Source organism: Anolis sagrei, chromosome Y (genome assembly GCF_037176765.1).
Source record: "Anolis sagrei isolate rAnoSag1 chromosome Y, rAnoSag1.mat, whole genome shotgun sequence".
In the NCBI taxonomy this organism is placed as follows: domain Eukaryota; kingdom Metazoa; phylum Chordata; class Lepidosauria; order Squamata; family Dactyloidae; genus Anolis; species Anolis sagrei.
Genome location: NC_090035.1, coordinates 4,324,695 through 4,337,226, shown reverse-complemented (window position 1 = coordinate 4,337,226; position 12,532 = coordinate 4,324,695). Strand labels below are relative to the sequence as shown.

The 12,532-nt window shown below is 50.3% G+C and overlaps 1 protein-coding gene across 1 annotated transcript in view; it reads left to right on the top strand.

The window, feature by feature from the left end:
• The first annotated feature begins 2,457 nt into the window (after nucleotides 1-2,457).
• Nucleotides 2,458-12,532, top strand: part of LOC132780008 (myosin-16) — a 97,301-nt gene continuing 87,226 nt past the window's right edge. Inside the window, exons 1-2 of the mRNA XM_067462275.1 lie at nucleotides 2,458-2,561; nucleotides 11,200-11,482. Coding sequence (XP_067318376.1) covers nucleotides 11,273-11,482 — 210 coding nt within the window. The 5' untranslated portion in view covers nucleotides 2,458-2,561; nucleotides 11,200-11,272. The remainder of the gene's footprint in view (nucleotides 2,562-11,199; nucleotides 11,483-12,532) is intronic.

Sequence of the window (12,532 nt, the reverse complement as noted above, 5' to 3'; positions counted from 1 at the left end):
CCCTTCTGGCAGTGGCTGGTCATTTGTGTAGATGTTAAACATTGATGGTGCAAGCTTGTTTTCCCTGTAATAGGCAGTAAGAGCACCTGAAGCTCCAGAGAGCTTCTGTTCAACCATCTCAAAGCTCCCTGCTTGGGCGGTGATGGCTTGATCGTTAGCATAGATGAAACTCTCTGTCCCTTCCAGCAGTGGTTGGTCATTTGTGTAAATGTTAAACATGAAAGCTTGTTTTCCCTGTAATAGACAATAAGAGCATCTAAAGCTTCGGAGAGCTTCTGTTCAACCATTTCAAAGCTCCCTGCGTGGGTGGTGATGCCATGATCATCGGGGTAGATGAAACTCTCTGTCCCTTCTGGCAGTGGCTGGTCATTTGTGTAAATGTGAAACATTGATGGTGAAAGTTTGTTTTCCCTGTAATAGGTAGTGAGAGCACCTAAAGAAGAAGAGAACAAGAAGAGAAGAAGTTGGAGGAGAGGGAGGAAGAAGAGAAGCACAAGGCGGAGGAGAGGGAGGAAGAAGAGAGGGAGAAAGAAGAAAAGAGAAGAAGTTGGAGGAGAGGGAGGAAGAAGAGAAGCACAAGGCGGAGGAGAGGGAGGAAGAAGAGAGAGAGAAAGAAGAAAAGAGAATAAGTTGGAGGAGAGGGAGGAAGAAGAGAAGTACAAGGCGGAGGAGAGGGAGGAAGAAGAGAGGGAGAAAGAAGAAAGGAGAAGAAGTTGGAGGAGAGGGAGGAAGAAGAGAAGTACAAGGCGGAGGAGAGGGAGGAAGAAGAGAAGTACAAGGCGGAGGAGAGGGAGGAAGAAGAGAGTGAGAAAGAAGAAAAGAGAAGAAGTTGGAGGAGAGAGAGGAAGAAGAGAAGTACAAGGCGGAGGAGAGGGAGGAAGAAGAGAGTGAGAAAGAAGAAAAGAGAAGAAGTTGGAGGAGAGGGAGGAAGAAGAGAAGTACAAGGCGGAGGAGAGGGAGGAAGAAGAGAGGGAGAAAGAAGAAAAGAGAAGAAGTTGGTGGAGAGGGAGGAAGAAGAGAAGTACAAGGCGGAGGAGAGGGAGGAAGAAGAGAGTGAGAAAGAAGAAAAGAGAAGAAGTTGGAGGAGAGGGAGGAAGAAGAGAAGTACAAGGCGGAGGAGAGGGAGGAAGAAGAGAGGGAGAAAGAAGAAAAGAGAAGAAGTTGGAGGAGAGGGAGGAAGAAGAGAAGTACAAGGCGGAGGAGAGGGAGGAAGAAGAGAGGGAGAAAGAAGAAAAGAGAAGAAGTTGGTGGAGAGGGAGGAAGAAGAGAAGTACAAGGCGGAGGAGAGGGAGGAAGAAGAGAGGGAGAAAGAAGAAAAGAGCAGAAGTTGGAGGAGAGGGAGGAAGAAGAGAAGTACAAGGCGGAGGAGAGGGAGGAAGAAGAGAGGGAGAAAGAAGAAAAGAGAAGAAGTTGGAGGAGAGGGAGGAAGAAGAGAAGTACAAGGCGGAGGAGAGGGAGGAAGAAGAGAGAGAGAAAGAAGAAAAGAGAAGAAGTTGGAGGAGAGGGAGGAAGAAGAGAAGTACAAGGCGGAGGAGAGGGAGGAAGAAGAGAGAGAGAAAGAAGAAAAGAGAAGAAGTTGGAGGAGAGGGAGGAAGAAGAGAAGTACAAGGCGGAGGAGAGGGAGGAAGAAGAGAGGGGAAAAGAAGAAAAGAGAAGAAGTTGGAGGAGAGGGAGGAAGAAGAGAAGTACAAGGCGGAGGAGAGGGAGGAAGGAGAGAGGGAGAAAGAAGAAAAGAGAAGAAGTTGGAGGAGAGGGAGGATGAAAAGAAGTACAAGGCAGAGGAGAGGGAGGAAGAAGAAAAGAGAAGAAGATGGAGGAGAGGGAGGAAGAAGAAAAGAGAAGAAGTTGGAGGACAGGAGGAGGTAGAGGAGGAGCAAAGAAGAGGAGAAGGAGGTAGAGGAGGAGCAAAGCAGGAAGAAGAGGAGAAAGGGAAGAGAAGCCGTCGGAGGGGGGAGAAGAAAGAGAGAAGGAGAAAAGAATGAGGTGGGGATAGGGAGGAAGAAAAGGAGAAGAAAAGAATGTGGAGGAGAGAGAAGAAGAAGGAGAAGGAGAGAAGGAGAAAAGGAGAAGAAAGGAAGGAAAGGGGGGAAAGAGAAGAGGAGGGGAGAAGGAGAGGGAGGAAAAAAGAAGAAGAAGAAAGGGAGAAGAAGAAAAGAAGGAGAAGGAGGAGAGAGATCTAGAGAACAAGGAGAAAGAGAAGTCATTTTTCTTTTCACCTGGTGTAATTGAGCTTAGGCTAAAGCCATGCCTTGAGAAGAGAAATGTGCAAGGCGGAGGCTTCTATTTCAGCCCGTTCTTCTCCTTCTCCCTGGAGTACTAAAGCCGGGTTCTTCAGATGCCCTACAAGGAGAAGAAAAGGAGGAAGAAATCCCCAAGAAAGTGGCGCATCACTCGATCTGGCCTGAGGGACTTGACCCGGGGCCAGTCGGCTTTTCTTAGACCAACCTGTGCGCTCTTCCCGAGCCAAAGTGACCGCCCCAGGCGTCTATGGCACGGGTATAAAAGGCAGGGGCCAGTCTCTTGCAAACAAGGGGTGTCTCTCGGACGTTCTTGTCTCTCTGGTAGGTACGCATCTTTTGGGTTGTTGTAGGTTTTCCGGGCTGTCTGGACATGCTCCAGAAGCATTCTCTCCTGATGTTTCACCTGCATATGTTGCAGGCATCCTCAGAGGTTGGGAGGTCTGTTGGAAACTAGGAAAATTGGGTTTATATATCTGTAGAATAATATCCAGGGTGGAAGAAAGAACTCTTGTCTTAGGTAGATACCTGTGGAATAATGTCCAAGGTGGAAGAAAGAACTCTTAGAATCATAGAATCATAGAATCAAAGAGTTGGAAGAGACCTTCTGGGCCATCCAGTCCAACCCCATTCTGCCAAGAAGCAGGAATATTGCATTCAAATCACCCCTGACAGATGGCCATCCAGCCTCTGTTTCAAAGCTTCCAAAGAAGGAGCCTCCACCACACTCGGGAGCAGAGAGTTCCACTGCTGAACAGCTCTCAGTCTGGAAGTTCTTCCTCAGGTTCAGATGGAATCTCCTCTCTTGTAGTTTGAAGCCATTGTTCCCTTGCGTCCTAGTCTCCAGGGAAGCAGAAAACAAGCTCCCTCCCTCCTCCCTGTGGCTTCCTCTCACATATTGATACATGGCTATCATATCCCCTCTCAGCCTTCTCTTCTTCAGGCTAAACATGCCCAGCTTCTTAAGCCGCTCCTCATAGGGCTTGTTCTCCAGACCCTTGATCATTTTAGTTGCCCTCCTCTGGACACATTCCACATTCTTGTCTGTTGGAAGCAAGTGTGAATGTTTCAATTGGCCACCTTGATTAGCCTTTGATGGCCTAGCAGTTTTTAGGTGTGGTTTCTTCCTACCTGGGAAATTCCCTTGTTGAGAGGTGATTAGTTGTCCCTGATTATTTATTGTCTGGAGTTCCCCTGTGTTTGAGTTTTGTTTTGTTTTATTTACTGTTATAATTTTAGAGTTTTTTAAAATATTGGTATCCAGATCGTGTTCATTTTCATGGTTTCCTCCCTTCTGTTGAGATTGTTCACATGCTTCTTGTGGATTTGAGCAACTTCTCTGTGTAGTTTGACATGGGCACCACAATTGAAGAGAGATATTGCCTCCAAGCTGGAATGTGTCCAGAGGAGGGCGACTAAAATGATCAAGGGTCTGGAGAACAAGCCCTATGAGGAGCGGCTTAAAGAGCTGGGCATGTTTAGCCTGAAGAAGAGAAGACTGAGGAATTCTGGCCACCACAACTGAAGAGAGATATTGCCTCTAAGCTGGAATGTGTCCAGAGGAGGGCGACTAAAACGATCAAGGGTCTGGAGAACAAGCCCTATGAGGAGCAGCTTAAAGAGCTGTGCATGTTTAGCCTGAAGAAGAGAAGGCTGAGAGGAGACATGATAGACATGTATAAATATGTGAGAGGAAGTCACAGGGAGGAGGGAGCAAGCCGTTGTGTCCCTGGATACTAGGACACAACGGCTTCAAACTACAAGAGAGGAGATTCCATCTGAACATGAGGAAGAACTTCCTGACTGTGAGAGCTGTTCAACAGTGGAACTCTCTGCCCCAGAGTGTGGTGGAGGCTCCTTCTTTGGAAGCTTTTAAACAGAGGCTGGATGGCCATCTGTCAGGGGTGATTTGAATGCAATATTCCTGCTTCTTGGCAGAATGGGGTTGGACTGGATGTCCCACCAGGTCTCTTCCAACTCTTGGATTCTATGATTCTATGGTGGTTGTTGGTGTAGTCCAGCATTTCTGTGTTCTCCAATAATCTGCTGTGTCCAGGTTGCTTCATCAGATGCTGTGCTATGGCTGACTTCTCTGGTTGAAGTAGTCTGCAGTGCCTTTCGTGTTCCTTGATTCGTGTCTGGGCAAGGCTGCTGTGTTTGGTGGTTCCTCTGTAGACTTGTCCACGGTTGCATGGGATACGGGAGTCTCCTGCAGAGATGAGAAGGTCCCTCTTGTCCTTTGCTGAACAGAGCATTGGTTGGATTTTCTTAGCGGGTCTGTAGATAAGGAGGCCCTGCTCTCAATCCTGCCCTCGTCACAAGCATGACTGGCGGGGATGAGAGACAGAGCCTTCTCAGTGGTGGCCCCTAGATGATAGATGATAGATAGATAGATAGAGATAGGTGATAGATGATAGATAGAGATAGATAGAGATAGATGATAGATGATAGATGATAGATGATAGATAGATAGATAGATAGATAGAGATAGATGATAGATAGATAGATAGATAGATAGATAGATAGATAGAGATAGATAGAGATAGATGATAGATGATAGATAGAGATAGATGATAGATAGATAGATAGATAGATAGATAGAGATAGATAGATGATAGATGATAGATAGATAGAGATAGATGATAGATAGATAGATAGATAGATAGATAGATAGATAGAGATAGATGATAGATAGATAGATAGATAGATAGATAGAGATAGATAGAGATAGATGATAGATGATAGATAGATAGAGATAGATGATAGATAGATAGATAGAGATAGATAGATGATAGATGATAGATAGATAGATATAGATGATAGATAGATAGATAGATAGAGATAGATGATAGATAGATAGATAGATAGATAGATAGATAGAGATAGATAGAGAGAGATGATAGATGATAGATAGATAGAGATAGATGATAGATAGATAGATAGATAGATAGATAGAGATAGATAGATAGATAGATAGAGATAGATGATAGATAGATAGATAGATAGATAGATATAGATGATAGATAGATAGATAGATAGAGATAGATGATAGATAGATAGATAGATTGCTTCCGGTTCCGGTATGGCGGGTGGCAGCAAAAAACGCTGCGCTCCTTAGCGAATTTCCAATCTGGAGGAATCCTGAGCCTCCCCCTCGCCTACCACCCCAAATTAAGGAGAGAGAGGACCCCCAATCCTCAGGCTCTCGATAGAGGGGTGAAGAGCCGGGAAAGAACCGGGAAGAGCCGGGAAAGAACCAGGAAGGCCTAGAAGAGGAGGTGGAGGAAAGGCGGAGAAGGAGAGGAGAAGAAAAACGCCCGCCGCCATTTCATCGCGGCCACTCTACCTCTCCGCCGACTGGCTGCCGGCTGGGCTCTGCCGCTTGCTTCCAAGACCTCAAGCCGGGGCCACCGCCAGACTGGTCCGCTGCTGCCGTCCAGTGGGCCGAGGAGGCCAAGCCATCGCCGCTCCTTCTGCCAGGCCGCCATTGCCACCGCAGGGAGGCCGGGCGCTGAGGGCGGACGCCGCGTGGAGGCCGAGGAGGCCAAATCATCGCCGGGGAGGCCTCCACCCTCAGGGACTCTTGCCCGTTGGGACGCTGCCGCCCGTGGCCACCGCCAGGCCGCTGGAGCCGCCATCGCGGGCCATCGCGGGCCGAACGAAGCTGCTGACTCCCCAGTGCGGTGGCGGGTCCCCACCGAGCCTCCGCTGGGCCTCCGTTGCTGCGCTCCGCTCCGCCGGGCCTCCGCTGCTGCGGCCGCCACCATCATCCGCCGCGCCGCCAGGACAGGCTCCCCGGCTCCCGGCGAGGACGGGAGCAGCTGAGGAGAGAACTAGGGAGCTCGGACCCGCTTGCTGCCGCCGCTGGGCCACTGAACCACCGCCGCCGCCGCCGCCGAGCGGGCCGCCGAATCACCGCTGCCGCTGCCGCTGGGCCGCCGAATTACCGCCGCCGCCGCCGCCGCTGAGCTGCTGGACCGCCGAGCAGCCGCTACGGACCACCGCCGCCGCCGCCGGCCGCCGGGTGGGGGGCTGGGCGCTCCCTAGCCCCCGCAGCCGCGGCCGGTGGAGAGCCACCGCTGCTGCTGGGCTGCTGGGCCGCAGCTGGGCGGCTGGATCGCTGGCCTGCTCGGCCAACAGGCGAGACCATCTCCACTTTCCATCTTAAGACGAGCCTACAGCGAGCTTTTCCTGCGGCGACTGAAACCCACCCACCTTCCATCTTTGGGTGAGTCTGCCCGCCAGCACAGAGGATCGCCTGCTGCCACCCTTCACCAGGCCTCTGCTGACCATCGAAGGCCGCTTGGAGACTTGAGGCTCTTGACCTCCGCAACCGCTGGTGGGAGAGCCATCGCTGCTGGGCCCCACTGGGTTGCTGGGCCGCTGTTGGGCCGCTGAGCCTTTCCATCTCTGGGCGAGCCCGCTTTTACTGGGAGCTGCGCCTATGCAGATAATTGTGTGGACCTTTACCAGCCATTCGCCGGTGGTTTTGTGTGGAGGTCTTTAAGCTGGCTTCCGCGCTGTTATTTCGCTGTCATCTACTGAGCAAAGTGTGACTAACCATCTATGCTGCCCCACCCCCGAGTTATCAACTCCGGAAGCCTATCCGCTGGTTACCAACCGTCTAAAGTCTCATTGGGGTCATAGCAATATTAGTTAGCTACCTCCATTAGCGTATACGAGTAATCCGTATAATATCAACTAGCACCATCCGGTAGTCCTTGTTGTCAGTGTCATCATTGTAATAAGAACGATTTATTGCACTTAGGCGCCTGCCATCTGCTGCTAGATTGCTTCAGCACTTTCACCTCTACCCTCTCCCTCTGTGCCGCACTTTATACTGCTAAGTAGAGCACTTTAGACCTAGCACTTGTTCATGTGCCTTGAATGTGTGTTGCTGCTAAGTAATTTCGATCACCCTTGCTCATTGACGGACTGCTCCCGAAACTCTTGCACTTTAAGGACCTTAAGAACTGGCACTTTAAAATCTGGCGATATTTGCACCTCAAGAACTGGCTAGATTGAGACCATCATCCGAATCGCCACTACCCATGTGGTCCCCTGCCCCCCTTTGGATATTATTTACGCTGCTCTGGTGCGGTGGAGGGGGCGGAGGAGGAGGTGGCCCGGAGCCTGGGATTAAGAGGGTGGCGGGGAGGGGGGAGGAGGGGAAAGGGGGATGCTGGCATGAACTAACAAGCTTAACAACAAGCATAGGAGAAAACACTCTTACGACCCACAACTGCGGCATGGAGGGGGGGAGATGTTCCATTAGCCGAGGGGCCCCCATAGAGGTCGTGGTGGGAAGGAGGAGATGCGGGAGAAGGAGACCCCGAATTCGGCCTAATTCGGACCGCTTGCCCAAATTAACTATTCCAAATAGGTCTCCTAAGGTAATTTGGTGTAACCAGGTGAGCGGGCCCTCTGGCTTGAAGGTGGTGTTGTTGAACGCCAGATCTGTCAACGGTAAAACAACTTGGATTCAGGACTTAATCCTGGAGGAGCGGGCAGATCTGGCGTGCATCACGGAGACCTGGCTGGATGAAGCGGGGGGCGTAAACCTCTCCCAGCTTTGTCCTCCAGGGTTCTCCGTGCAACACCAACCCAGAGCCGGTGGACGGGGAGGCGGGGTCGCAGTGGTCTATAGAGATTCCATCCATCTAACCAGGAGCCCCATCCCGCAGACCACAAATTTTGAATGCGTCCACCTGAGGGTGGGTGACCGGGACAGAATAGGGATTCTGTTAGTGTACCGTCCACCTCGCTGCACTACAGTCTCCCTACCTGAGCTAGCGGGGGTTGTCTCGAGCCTGGCGGTGGAGTCCCAGCGGCTCCTTGTGCTGGGGGACTTCAACATCCATGCCGAGGCAACCCTCACAGGTGCGGCTCAGGACTTCATGTCAGCCATGGCAACCATGGGGCTGTCCCAGCAAATAACTGGCCCCACCCACTGCGCTGGACACACATTGGACTTGGTTTTCTGCCAGGGATGGGAGCAGGGTGGCGGTGTGGAGGAGTTGTCCACCTCTCCGTTGCCGTGGACCGACCACTTCCTGATTAGATTTAGGCTCGCTGCGGCACCTAACCTCCGCAAGGGTGGAGGACCCATTAAGATGGTCCGCCCCAGGAGGCTTATGGATCCGAATGGATTCCTGACGGCTCTTGGGGAGTTTCCCGCCACCATGGTAGGTGATAGTGTCGAGGCCTTGGTCGCTCTCTGGAATGGGGAGATGACCAGGGCTATTGACAAGATCGCTCCGGAACGTCCCCTCTCGAGTAACCGAGCTAAACCAGCCCCTTGGTTCACTGAGGAGCTGGCAGCGATGAAGCGAAAGAAGAGGGTTCTAGAGAGCGTGTGGCGATCGGATCCAAGCGAGTCAAACCGAACACGGTTTGTGTCCTTTTTGAGGGCATATGCCGCGGCAATAAAAGCCGCAAAGAAAATTTTCTTCGCGGCTACTATTGCGTCTGCAAAAAACCGTCCGGCGGAGCTGTTCCGGGTTGTTAGAGGTCTTTTAACTCCCCCTACGGGTGGGAGCCCTGACAACTCGGCAGCGCGCTGTGAGGCATTTGCTCGGTTCTTCGCAGACAAAGTCGCTTTGATCCGCGCTGGGCTGGACGCCACATTAGATGCAGTCTCTGTGGATGTGACACAAGCACCTGCTTGTCAGATTTTGTTGGATTCTTTTCAGTTTGTGAAACCCGAGGATGTGGACAAGATACTTGGAGGAATGAGGCCCACCACGTCCATCCTAGACCCCTGCCCATCCTGGCTTCTTAAGGAGGCCAGAGGGGGATTGGCCGAGTGGGTAACGGTGGTGGTTAACGCCTCCCTTCGGGAGGGCAAGATTCCAGCGAGCCTAAAACAGGCTATTATAAAGCCGCTGTTGAAGAAACCATCACTTGACCCCACTAAATTGGACAACTTTCGGCCTGTTTCCAATCTCCCCTTTTTGGGCAAAGTCATGGAAAGCGTGGTGGCCTCACAACTCCAGGTATTCTTGGGAGACACGGATTATCTGGATCCGGCACAGTCTGGTTTCAGACCGGGACATGGTACCGAGACGGTCTTGGTCGCCTTAGTGGATGATCTGCGCCGGGAGCTAGACAGGGGGAGTGTGTCCCTGTTGGTGCTCCTGGACCTCTCAGCGGCCTTCGATACCGTCGCCCACGGTATTCTTCTGGGACGCCTTGCAGGGATGGGCCTTGGGGGCACTGCTCTGCAGTGGCTCCGGTCATTCCTGGAGGGTCGTACTCAGAAGGTGTTATTGGGGGACTCCTGTTCAACGCCGCAGCCATTGACCTGTGGCGTTCCTCAGGGCTCCATCTTGTCCCCCTTGTTGTTTAACATCTACATGAAGCCGCTGGGTGAGATCATCCGGAGTTTCGGGGTGCGGTGTCACCTGTACGCAGATGACGTCCAACTCTGTCACTCCTTCCCACCTGCTACTAAGGAGGCCGTCGAAGTCCTGAACCGGTGCCTGGCCGCTGTAATGGTCTGGATGAGGGCGAACAAACTGAAATTAAATCCAGACAAGACAGAGGTACTCCTGGTCAGTCGCAAGGCCGAACAGGGTATAGGGTTACAGCCTGTGCTGGACGGGGTCGCACTCCCCTTGAAGGCACAGGTTCGCAGCTTGGGTGTGACCCTGGACTCATCGCTGAGCCTGGAGCCCCAGGTTTCAGCGGTGACCAGGGGAGCATTTGCACAGCTCAGGCTCGTGCGCCAGCTGCGCCCGTATCTTGGGAAGTCTGACTTGGCCACGGTGGTACACGCTTTGGTCACATCCCGTCTCGACTACTGCAACGCTCTCTACGTGGGGCTGCCCTTGAAGACGGCCCGGAAGCTCCAGCTAGTCCAGCGCGCGGCAGCCATGTTGTTAACGGGAGCTGGACGCAGAGAGCATACAACGCCTCTGCTGTCCCAACTCCACTGGCTGCCGATCTGCTACCGGGCCCAATTTAAGGTGCTGGTGCTATCCTACAAAGCCCTAAATGGTTCCGGCCCAAAATACCTTGCAGACCGCATCTCGGCCTACGAGCCCACGAGGGCCTTGAGATCATCCGGGGAGGCCCTTCTCTCGGTCCCGCCCGCCTCACAGGCACGTCTGGCGGGGACGAGGGAGCGGGCCTTCTCGGTGGTGGCCCCCCGGCTGTGGAACACTCTCCCTGTTGAAGTTAGACAGGCGCCCTCCTTGATGGCCTTCCGTAGGGGCCTAAAAACATGGCTCTTTGAGCAGGCCTTCAACTGAGCATAGTTAATTGACACTGGAATGATTTAGGACTACGAATTTTGGCTATGACCCCAGGACTTGACGAAGCGGATTTTTAATATAAGTATATGTTGTGTTGTATTCGTCTGGTTTGTATGTCTAGACCCGCTGTACACTGTCTTCTTTGTTGTTGTTGTTGTTCACCGCCCGAGTCGCCTTCGGGCTGAGAGGGGCGGTCAATAAATGCAAAAAATAATAAATAATAATAATAATAATAGATAGATAGATAGATAGAGATGATAGATAGATAGAGGTAGATGATAGATGATAGATAGATAGATAGATAGATAGATAGATAGATAGAGATAGATGATAGATAGATAGAGATAGATAGAGATAGATGATAGATAGATAGATAGATAGATAGATAGAGATAGATGATAGATAGAGAGATAGATAGATAGAGATAGATAGATGATAGATAGATGGAGATAGAGATAGATGATAGATGATAGATAGATAGATAGATAGAGATGATAGATGGATAGATAGATAGATAGATAGAGATAGATAGAGATAGATGATAGATGATAGATGATAGATAGATAGATAGATAGATAGATAGAGATAGATGATAGATAGATATAGATGATAGATAGATAGATAGATAGATAGATAGAGATAGATTCTACAGTTGGGATGCTTCTCTCTCCATCTTTGGACAACTCTCCACATCTCTATCCTTCCAGGAACCTTTGTGGGTTGTGTTGACCTCGCCGCCTTTGCGTGTCCTTTCTGCCGGCTGCCCGATCCCAAGCCAAGATGCCCGGGGGCTACAAAGGAGAATGCGGGGACGACGTGGATCCCATGCCGTTCCTGGCTCCCAGCGAGAAGGAAAGGATCGAGGCCATCAGCAAGCCCTACGACATCAAGAAGTCGTGTTGGGTCAAAGACGACAAGGAAGGGTTCGTCGCTGGAGAGATCCAGTCGGAGACCGATACCCACAGCACGGTGTTGACCGTGACCAAGCAGGTGATTGGATGGGATGGGAGATTGCATGTCAGTGAGCGCATCTACACCATAGAATTGATGCTATTGAACTTTTTTATTTTTCATGCCAGGAGCGACTTGAGAAACTGCAAGTCGCTTCTGGTGTGAGAGAATCAGCTATCTGCAAGAGGGGCGATTCTCAACCTTCCTAATGCCTAGACCCCTAATACCGTTCCTCATGTTTTGGTGACCCCCAATCATAACATTATTTTGGTTGCTACTTCATAACTGTAACTTCGCTACTGTTACAAGTCATAATGTAGATATCTGATATGCAGGATGTATTTTCATCCACTGGACCAAATTTGGCATTTGGGAGTTGTAGTTGATTTTTGTTTGATTCTTTAAAAGATTTCCACTGCAACCATATTAATAATAAACAGGCTGAGGTATTATTGAGAGGTTGTTTAGTAACACACTCTGGGTCACTATAGTTTTCTTAGAGGCTGCTGAAAACTGACTTGAATAATGCTTTGACCACAAAGGTATTCACACTGAGGCTGGTATAAGCTGATAAAAATAACAAGAACGTTTATTGAACAGGCTTGAAATATTCAGGTACAAATGCTTAATGGTTTCAGTAAAGTCTGGCATAAAAAACTTGTGGTTGCGTAGAATAAAAATCTAAAAAACGTCTGGGTTACAAGTCTTAAAAATTCCAACCAATACGCCCACATTTTAATACTGGTGGGGTTGGTGAGAGGGATTAATGTTGTCATTTAGGAGTTGTGGTTGCTGGGATTTATAGTTCATCTACAATCAATGAGCTTTCGGAAACCCACCAACAATAAAATTGGACCAAACTTCCCACACAGAACCCCCATGACCAACAGAAAACACTAGAAGGGTTTGGTGGGCATTGAGTTTGGTGGGCATTGAGTTTGGGATGTAGTTCACCTACATCCAGAGAGCACTGTGGTCTCAATGATGGATCTAGACCAAACTTGGCACGAATACTCAATATGCCCAAATGTGAAGTCTGGTGGAGTTTGGGGAAAATAGACCTTGACATTTGGGAGTTATAGTTACTGG